Source organism: Ctenopharyngodon idella, chromosome 15 (genome assembly GCF_019924925.1).
Source record: "Ctenopharyngodon idella isolate HZGC_01 chromosome 15, HZGC01, whole genome shotgun sequence".
NCBI lineage: Eukaryota > Metazoa > Chordata > Actinopteri > Cypriniformes > Xenocyprididae > Ctenopharyngodon > Ctenopharyngodon idella.
The window spans coordinates 37480567-37491540 of NC_067234.1; the positions used below are offsets into that span (position 1 = coordinate 37480567).

Below are 10974 nucleotides of genomic sequence, written 5' to 3' on the forward strand. Positions count from 1 at the left end.
TTATTAGTTATGTTTCATTGAAGTACATTACCGGTCAAAGGTTTTTTGTACCTATTTTTAAATATGTTTTTTAAAAGAAGTCTCTTTTGCTTACCAAGGGTGCATTTATTTGATCAAAAGTACAGTAAAAATTGTGAAATATTTTTACAATTTAAAATAACTGTTTTCTATGTGAATATATAGTAAACTGTAATTTATTCCTGTGATCAAAGCTGAATTTTCAGCATCATTACTCCAGTCTTCAGTGTCACATGAACACGCAACAAAGGGGGTGAGGCCATGTTGGGCTGCTTTAGAGAAGAGGAAGAGTTGTTGTAGTAGAGTGTTGTTGCCGTCATTTTACGCCGGACTGCTTCACAAACGAGGGTCAATTCAACGCTGGATTTGCACAAAAGATTAACATGACGACACATGCTAGTGGATGAGTTGAATCAACTCCACAGCAACTACATAAATTTATCCACTAACCATTCAGAAACGTCCAGTTTCATTCTAAAAGTTGTAACTTCTTCCTGAGTCTCTCCATCAGTGTCGACTCCGGTTTGAACAATGTAAGGCTGAACACCGTTACTGACAATCCTCATTTTGGCTGCGTGAGATTCTCCAGCTTTGTTGTTGTTGAGCAACCGAAGCGCGAGCTGTTAAAGCTCCGCCCTCTTCTGGAGCAGCAGCTCATTTGCATTTAAAGGGACACACACAAAAACGGCGTGTTTTTGCTCACACATAAATAGAGGCAAATTTGACAAGCTATAATAAATGAATCTTGTGAAAGGGGCATAATAGGTCCACTTTAAAATAAAAAATACAACATTAAAAAGGAAACCCTTGATGGTTTTGTGTCGATGTACAGCGAGTACAGAATGAACAGCTAACAGTTCACCGGAAGTGCCCAAGCTGTATGTAACCGTGCATATGGTCAATTATTATTAGTGCTCAATTATTAATAATGATTCTTATTCTTATCAATGTTGAAAAAATATATTTTTTGAAAACCATGATACACTCTTTTTTTTTTTTTTAATTCTTTGATGAATAGAAAGTTCAAAAGAACAGCATTTATTTGAAATAGAATCTTTTGTAACTTTCTTTACTGTCACTTTGGATCAATTTAATGTGTAAAAAGTATTAATTTATTATTATTTTTTACTTACCCCAAACTTTTGAACGGTAGTGTATCAGTTTCCACAGATATATGAAGCAGCACAACTGTTTTCAACATTGATAATAATCAGAAATGTTTCTTGAGCACAAATCATCATATTAGAATGATTTCTGAAGGATCATGTGACACTGAAGACTGGAGTAATGATGCTGAAAATTCAGATTTGATCACAGGAATAAATTACATTTTACTATATATTCACATAGAAAACAGATATTTTAAATTGTAATAATATTTCACTGTTTTAACTGTATTTTTGATCAAATAAATGCATTTTTGGTGAGCAGAAGAGACTTCTTTTAAAAATTCTTAATTATTTCAAACTTTTGACTGGTAGTGCATCAAATTCGTCTCATATGTTTCTCCTAAAATTCCGTTGGAAGAATAAAATAGACAAAACCGAGTCAACAGTTGTCACGCAGTGAGAGTATAGAGCTATAAAATGGATGTGCAGCAGATGTTCATATTCTGAGACATTGTTGAGATCTTTTCTGAGACACGTGTAAGATTACTTGTTTACTCTCTATGTAACGTGGCGTTTGTGTGTTTTCAGACGTGCAGTGCCTGGACTGGGGCGTGTGGAGCGAGGGCGCGGTGCAGGTGTATGACGGCGAGGTGGCGTGGCTCTACTGTCCTCTCTTCTCTCATCCCACGCTCTACAGCTACAATCAGACTCAGAACAGCAGTCTGTCTCTGCTGTGGTACCGACACACACGCACGCACGAGCTCGAGCAGCCCATCAACCTCAAACTACACACACTGCACAAAGATCGAGAGTATCTGTGGATACAACCGGCCACGGCGCAGGACGCTGGACTGTACATCTGCATGCTCCGGTAAACACACGCTAGAGATGTGCGAAGTTTCAAATCTGAGTGATTGATCAACTGGTCTTAAAGAAGTTGAATTAGTCTGGTTTGGTCACATCATAATCACATTATGGAAGTTAAATTGTTTGTGAGTGATGTTCATGCTGATTTGGTTGGTTGTACATCTTGATAACTAGTTCCTCCTACCCTTAATATATCCTTCAAATTGTTCAATGGCATTTTGTACTTTTAACCTTCAAAAGCAGCAGTGATATATCTGAATTGTTTATCATATCACAATTCAAATACCATACAGTGTATGTCAAAATAATATAATTATATTGTTTGTTACATAAATGTTGTTTTTCATCATGTTAGGGTTAGGATATATTATATTATATTATATTATATTATATTATATTATAATGTTTGGATTTAAATATAAACACGGAACCAAATCATGCAGATGATTTCATCATGTTAGAATATAATATAATATAATATAATATAATATAATATAATATAATATAATATGTTTGGATTTAAATATAAACACGGAACCATCATGCAGGTGATTTCATCATGTTATAATATAATATAATATAATATAATATAATATAATATAATATGTTTGGATTTAAATATAAACACGGAACCAAATCATGCAGGTGATTTCATCATGTTATGATATAATATAATATAATGTAATAAATATAATATAATATAATATAATATAATATAATATAATATAATATAATATGTTTGGATTTAAATATGAACACGGAACCAAATCATGCAGGTTATTTCATCATGTTATAATATAATATAATATAATATAATATAATATAATATAATATAATATAATATAATATCTTTGGATTTAAATATAAACACGGAACCAAATCATGCAGGTTATTTCATCATGTTAGGATATAATATAATGTAGTGATATGTAATGTAATATTGTTTGGATCTAAATATAAACATGGAACCAAATCCTGCATGTCATTTCATCTAGTTTTGTGTGTGTGTGGCAGCAACATTTCCTCGTGTGTGAAGATCGGTGTGGAGCTGGAGGTCATTCAGCGGGACAAAGAGTGTGACCCCGGAACTCGACCTCACCTGAACCTGACTATACCGATGCAGAGCGACCGAACCCTTGAGTGTCCTGACCTGAAAACCCTCACGCTTCCCAACAGCACATACTCCGTCACCTGGTACCATGTGAGTCTGTGTGTGTGTGTGTGTGTGTGGACAAACATCTGAGAACATCATTATTAAAAATGATACTGAAAGCTCATCCAACCATTATGAAGGAAATTAATTTCTTAAGCTCCAGAGTCCCGCGATTAATGACCTGAGAAGACGTGAACGCAAGAGGCGCTTGCAAACAATCAGCATTATTCAGTTTAGAGGTTGTGTGTAAGCAGAACTATGGAAATGCAAATCAGCACGGGCAATCTGTCAAAGAGTCGTAACAATGCAAGAAAAGATATGTGCATATAAACGAAGATGTATTATCAATATCAGGGCTCCAGACTGCGAAACTTTTTTTCCTGCTGGTGCGACAAACTTTTGTCAAAGGTCGCACGTTGGCCAACTGATAAGAGCTGCCGTTTCTGTTGCATATAAGAAACATCAAACGGCAAACGAAACGAAAGTGAAACGAAACCGCACTAGTCGTTTGAATATTATAGACAGTGCAGCTCAGAACAAGTTAACGGGCCGGTCTCAATCAAGCAATATAGATATAATCCTCCTCACAAGATATAGTGAGAAGCATTCAAATTCAGCGCAGAATTCTCTGTTACAAACCACAGATATCAGATCAAACTGCACTGACGTGGAAACCAGGAGAAACATTGTGCCATCAATGAACAAGTTAGAGAAGGCTTTTCAATCCACAAATCACCAACATTCACCATTGATTTAATGTAGCAATGCTAACTGTAACCATGGTATTGTGGCAGAAATATTATATTATATTTAATATATTATTCATCTTATATAAAACACTTTTATTTAAAAAAACAAAAAAAACAAAACAGTATAACCAGTAGATGGCGGCAGAGGACCACTTATTGGTTTATTAGCCATTTCCACTCCCTAATGTATGGAAAAAAGTATGTGTAAAGTCACAAAGTCTCATGAAAAACAAAAACGTTTCTTCCTTACACACAAAGCAAGTAAAGAGCGCTCTTTTTATAATCACTGAAGCTGTCAGTCAGTTCAGTATAATACAACAGAACAACAATGGTACATTTAGTAAGAGTAGAATATTTAAATTTTCCCTAAAAACATTAAGTTTTTGCATGTTACTGTTGTTAATATTCTGCTGAGTGCTTTCTCATCATGGTAGTTGAGTAAACCAGCTTACCTCGAAAAGAACTTTGGTCTTTTTCTTCTAGGAAAATGTACCAATAATATTGGTGACATTATCATGTTTTTAGGAGCGTTTAAACTTTGATATCCAGTCAAATGCATCAAGCAGAGGAAAGAAAATATCTTGAAGAGTCTACTAGTTAAACAAGGGCTTTCATGAGCACCTGTGGAGATTAAACCATTGACCTCGAAAATGCAGCAAATAAAAATAACACTGCAGACGTGAGCAAATACAAACTAGGAATCTATATTTCTTGCGCAGCTAGTTAAAGGTCATGTCAATCAAATGGCCCAGTGTTTTAACTGCATTTTCATGGTGCAATACATATAAAACAGAAAGCTGTTGCTTGTGGCAATAACAGTTGCAGCACCTTTAGAAAATTTAATCCAGTTTTTTTGTGTAAAAATAAATGAATAAGGCCTAAAGTGATTATTATCACTAAATAATCATCTATATCAGAGATTCCCAAACTTTTTTGTCAACCGCAGTGTTATTTTAGTATTATTAATAATTTAGTAGTATTAATTTTTTTTTTATAATAATTTTGTGTATCTATGTAGTTTTTATTGTTTTTATTGTCTGTTTAGTTTTTTTTATTAGTAGTAATTTTAGTACTTAAACTAAATGAAAGTTAGAAATGATGCCTTTGTAACTAACTGAAATAAAATAAGTTTTATTTTGCTAAATTTTATTTCATTTAACAATCATTTAAAAAAAAAAAAGTTTTAGTTAGGGATTCCAACACTAATCATTTAAGTAATTATTTTAAATTATTTTAATTTGAATTAACATGTTTTTATTATTATTTATTAGCTTTGTATGAACTCAAACCCCAGATAGGGAAACACTGATCTAAAGGATGATCAGAAACATAATGTGAAGCGAATTATACTGTATTTAACTAAAATCATTACTTGACATAAAATAAACATTAACTGAATTAATATAAAAAAGGCTTAAACTCATCTTCCTTTAGTTTAACTTCATGTGCTAAAATAAAAAAAATAGTAAAAACCAAATACATATTTAAAGCAAAACCAATAAAAATGACAAAAACGCACAACCAAATAAAAAAAAAAAACATTTAATACTAAAATAACTGAAATACTTAATCAGTATTTCATGTCTATGCATTTCTTTATTTGTTATGTGAGAAGAAAGAGTGTGGAGTAATTTGAGAAACATGAAATTAGATCAACATTGGTCAAATATACAGTTTAGACACAGACATTTGACCACAGAATGCCACTATCGACCAATCAAAATCAAGTATTCCAAACAGCCACGTAATGATGTTTGTCATCTGAACTTTGACCTCTCTCTGCAGTTATGCAGGTCTGAGTTGTTTATAGGAAACCGAGAGCTGAAAGGAGACGATCTGGTGATCTACAGGATGTATACCCCATACGCTGGCCTCTACACGTGTGTCGTTTCATATCAGATGAACGGACGCACACTCCAGTTCACACGCGCAATCAACATCACAGCTGTTGGTAAGACGTTCTCATCTCCTCTTGACTCCTTTCATCTCGTCTCAAGGTTTACATACGCCGTCATTCTGAATCCTGCGAGCAGTTTTAACTTCATTTACATGGTGTAATACATATAAAACACAGAAAGTTTTATGTGTAAAATAAGTAAGGCATAAAGTGACACTGGAGATTGGAGTAATGATGCTGAAAATTCAGCTTTGATCACAGGAATAAATTACAGTTTACAGTGTATTCACATAGAAAACAACATTTTAAATTACAATAATATTTTACTGTTTTAACTGTATTTTTGATCAAATAAATGCAGCCTTGCTGAGCAGAAGAGTCTTCTTTCAAAAACATTTAAAAATCTTACTGACCCCATACAGTGTAAGTTTGCGTTTTTTTTTTTTTTTTTTTTTACATACTTTCTCTTTTGCAGTTGCTAATGTCGGCAGTAAAGTTCCCGACATTCTGAATCCCGCAAGTGATCAGATCTACACAGTGACTCTGGGTGAGCTTCTTCTCCTTTTGCTAGTTTTGCCGTGTTTTCTGGGATATGCATCAGTGAACGGTCTGTGTTGTGTTGTCATTTCAGGAGATAAAGCGACGCTGTCCTGTCGGGTGCATCTGCCTCACCTGTTCAAAGAAAAGCAGGAGATCTGGTGGACCATCGATAACAAAACTGTGGAGCAACTCGCCGACCCGCGATTCAGCTCACCTGAGGCCACGTATGGACCAGAGTTATTATAGTTAACTAAAACTAAAACCATAAAACCTTTTGTTACTTTCACTGAAAAAAACTTTAAAGGTGCAGTAAGCAATTTCTGAAAAACGCTGTTGAAAATGCTTTCAAAAAATGAAAATGGCTACACACTTGTAGCCAACCAGCTGTAGGGGGCGTGTCCACACATGATGGGGGAGGAGAGAGAGTGAGTCAATCAGCTGTAGGGGGCGTGTCCACTCATGATGGGGGAGGAGAGAGAGTGAGTCAATCAGCTGTAGGGGGCGTGTCCACACATGATGGGGGAGGAGAGAGAGTCAATCAGCTGTAGGGGGCGTGTCGACACATGATGGGGGAGGAGAGAGAGTGAGTCAATCAGCAGTAGGGGGCGTGTCCACTCATGATGGGGGAGGAGAGATAATCAGTCAGCTGTAGGGGGTGTGTCCACTCATGATGGGGGAGGAGAGAGAGTCAATCAGCTGTAGGGGGCGTGTCCACTCATGATGAGGGAGGAGAGAGAGTGAGTCAATCAGCAGTAGGGGGCGTGTCCACTCATGATGGGGGAGGAGAGAGAGTCAATCAGCTGTAGGGGGCGTGTCCACTCATGATGGGGGAGGAGAGAGAGTCAATCAGCTGTAGGGGGCGTGTCGACACATGATGGGGGAGGAGAGAGAGTGAGTCAATCAGCAGTAGGGGGCGTGTCCACACATGATGGGGGAGGAGAGAGAATCAATCAGCAGTAGGGGGCATGTCCACACATGATGGGGGAGGAGAGAGAATCAATCAGCAGTAGGGGGTGTGTCCACACATGATGGGGGAGGAGAGAGAATCAAACAGCTGTAGGGGGCGTGTCCACACATGATTGGGGAGGAGAGAGAATCAGTCAGCTGTAGGGGGCGTGTCCACTCATGATGGGGGAGGAGAGAGAGTCAATCAGCTGTAGGGGGCGTGTCCACTCATGATGGGGGAGGAGAGAGAATCAGTCAGCTGTAGGAGGCGTGTCCACTCATGATGGGGGAGGAGAGAGAGTGAGTCAATCAGCAGTAGGGGGCGTGTCCACACATGATGGGGGAGGAGAGAGAATCAATCAGCAGTAGGGGGCGTGTCCACACATGATGGGGGAGGAGAGAGAGTGAGTCAATCAGCAGTAGGGGGCGTGTCCACTCATGATGGGGGAGGAGAGAGAATCAATCAGCAGTAGGGGGCGTGTCCACACATGATTGGGGAGGAGAGAGAATCAATCAGCTGTAGGGGGCGTGTCCACACATGATTGGGGAGGAGAGAGAATCAATCAGCTGTAGGGGGTGTGTCCACTCATGATTGGGGAGGAGATTGATTCAATCAGCTGTAGGGGGCGTGTCCAAAATTTGTGCACCTTTTACTGTGTCGATCTGTTTTTATGAACCCTTGAACTTGGTAAATGCTCACAGCCGTATTAAGCCATCAGCTCATGTCACGTTTCTCGGCCGTCACAGCGGATGCTTTAAATCGGACATAAACCGGCCGTGGTATTATGCTGCCTTCACGTGCTATCGGAAATTTGATAATTCCCACTTCTGAAGTCATGATTATGAGCTCATCGCATTAAAGTTTCGACACGAGAGGGTGTTCATGTGCAAATTTCACCTAGAAAACTTGTATTTACGATAACTCTGAGAACACGTGAAGGCAGCATTAAAGGTATACTGTCCAAATCAAGATCTCTAATATTTCATGATGTGCACATACATTAAAAAAACACAACAAAATTACTCAAATTAAAATTAAAACAGAAAATATAAAAATAAAAACTAATTTAAAATATTAATATATATTATTCTGTGCTTTATTGACTGGGGTGTGTGTGTGTGTGTGTGTGTAGGCTTCTGTCGGAATATTTCGGCGATGAGACGAAAGAACGACTCCTGCATGTGATGGATTTTTCAGCTGATGACCTGCAGAAGGAGTTCAACTGTTCTGCCAGAAACAGCCGCGGGTTCAACACCAGCAGAGCCATTCTCAAGAGCCAACGTAACTACACACGCTAACACACTCAAAATGAGTCCAAAATGAACAGTTTCTATTGTAATATATTTTTAAGTTTGGTATCAGTAAGATTTTTCAGAGTTTTTGAAAGAGTCTCTTCTGCTCACCAAGGCTGCATTTATTTGATGAAAAATACAGTAAAAACAGATAAAAGTTACAATGTTAAAATGTCATTTATTCCTGTGATCAAAGCTGAATTTTCAGCATCATTACTCCAGTCTTCAGTGTCACATGATCCTTCAGAAATAATGAAATAACGAATAAAAGTGTTAATTTTAACTTTTAAAAGCAGTGAATCTGTCGCCACCTGGAGTTTTATTGAGAAACAAACTAACTTCAGGCCAACTAGATAAAGTCTGCTGGTTTTTCATTAGATATTGTATTAAATAAAAAATAATTTACTCTCCAAAACCATTTTTCACTCACATTTGGCATTTGCTGTATGTTCATTTTGGACCCTGTTTTCCCATAATGTTTGTTTTGGAAGCAAATGTTGATAAGACTTAAAGTTTAGTCACTTTTTTAGTTAATATCTTGTTGAGCAGATGTCATTTATGCATTTAGCAGATGCTTTTATAAGTGACTGTGTTCCCTTGAACCTGTGACATTGGTGATGTCGTCACCATGCCAGTTGAGATAACATTAGTAGCTAAATTTGACAAGTGAAGTGTGTATTTGATGTGTATTTGTGTGTGTGTGTGTATGTGTAGCGTATGTCCCCACTCTAGAGCTGGGCTGTGGTTTAGGTGTGACTCTGGCGCTCATGTTGATGATGTTCGTCGTCTATCACGTGTTCTGGCTCGAGCTTCTGCTGCTCTATCGCTCCTGGTTCGGCTCGGATGAGAGATACACAGGTGAGAACACAAACACACATCCACTGACCCTGACGTTCAAGCTCAGTTACGATCAAACTGAAGTTCACTATTAGTTGTGACTGAGCTTCGGTCTCTGTGTCTCTGTGCAGATGATAAGCAGTATGACGTGTACATCTCGTACGCACGCAACAGCGAGGAGGAGGAGTTTGTGCTGTCCACGCTGCGCAGGGTCCTGGAGACAGAGTTTGGTTACTCTGTCTGCATCTTCGACCGGGACAGTCTTCCTGGAGGAAGTGAGTATTGTGTGACACCAAACATACAGAATGGTTCACAGTAAATTCACCATCTCTGCATGTGCTGTGAGTTTAAAGAAATAGTTCACCCAAAAATGAAAATTATCCCATGATTTTCTCACCCTCAAGCCATCCTAGGTGTATATGACTATCTTCTATCAGACGAACACAATCAGAGATATATTTAAATATATCCTGGCTCTTCCAAGCTTTATAATGGGAGTGAATGGGGCTCGAGATTTTGAAGCAAAAAAAGTGCATCCATCCATCATAAAAGTAATCCATACAGCTCCAGAGGGGTTAATAAAGGCCTTCTGAAGAGATGCAATGGGTTTTTGTAAGAAAAATATCCATATTTATAATGTTATAAACTATAATCACTGGCTTCAGGCAGTGGCCATATGCGTGTTCACGAGAGAGTCAAGTTCCAGCAGAAGGGTGACCTCTGACCCCACGTATTACGTATATATCTTCTCTTATATCGAAATCCTCTGACAATTTTCTTTAAAACTTCTCGTTTTAGACTTTTTTTTTTGCTCTATCCTCTGCGCTTCCACGTTCGTCAGTTCTCACCTAAGCTTATGCTACGCCTATGTCATACGTTGGGTCAGAGGTCACCCTTCGGCCGGAACGTGACTAAATAACATAACTCCGATTGTGTTCAGCAGAAAGAAGAAAGTCATATACACTTATAAATAAATGATGGGATAATTTACATTTTCGTGTGAACTATTCCTTTAAGGTGCATTTGGGAGCGCAGCATATTCCTTTATTTACATATTCTCATTACTTTATTTACATATTACTTTATTTACATGTTTGCATAGTTGCCAACATTTTTGTGGACTGGAGTTTAACTGCATTTCAGCAGTATTCCGCCAGAATAAAAGAATTTAAGACATAATTATTAGTATTGTAATTTGTATTGTAGTGTAAATTAAAATTATTATTATTACTATCAATTAGTCCTGTCAAATGATTAATCGCATCCAAAATAAAAGTGTGTGTTTACATAATATATGTGTGTATGATGTCTAACTGTTATGTATATTTAAATACACACACATACATGTATATATTTAAGAAATATTTGCATGTGTGTGTGTATATATATATATATATATAAAAAAAATATACACACAGAAACCAATATATATAATTTATATTATATATAAATATAAATATTTTATATACATTTTTTTCTTAAATAAATACATGTATATGTGTGTATTTATATATACGTAATTATTATACACAGTACACACATATATTATGTAAACAAACTTTTATT

General features: G+C 37.0%; 1 protein-coding gene across 5 annotated transcripts in view; it reads left to right on the forward strand.

The window, feature by feature from the left end:
• LOC127495168 (interleukin-1 receptor accessory protein) overlaps nucleotides 1–10974 on the forward strand; it is a 32009-nt gene that overhangs the window by 14498 nt on the left and 6537 nt on the right. For all 5 annotated transcript variants that reach the window (XM_051861806.1, XM_051861807.1, XM_051861808.1 and 2 more), the window contains 8 exons: nucleotides 1716–1998; nucleotides 3009–3195; nucleotides 5682–5847; nucleotides 6269–6340; nucleotides 6425–6557; nucleotides 8412–8560; nucleotides 9286–9429; nucleotides 9540–9683. In XM_051861806.1, coding sequence (XP_051717766.1) covers nucleotides 1716–1998; nucleotides 3009–3195; nucleotides 5682–5847; nucleotides 6269–6340; nucleotides 6425–6557; nucleotides 8412–8560; nucleotides 9286–9429; nucleotides 9540–9683 — 1278 coding nt within the window. The remainder of the gene's footprint in view (nucleotides 1–1715; nucleotides 1999–3008; nucleotides 3196–5681; nucleotides 5848–6268; nucleotides 6341–6424; nucleotides 6558–8411; nucleotides 8561–9285; nucleotides 9430–9539; nucleotides 9684–10974) is intronic.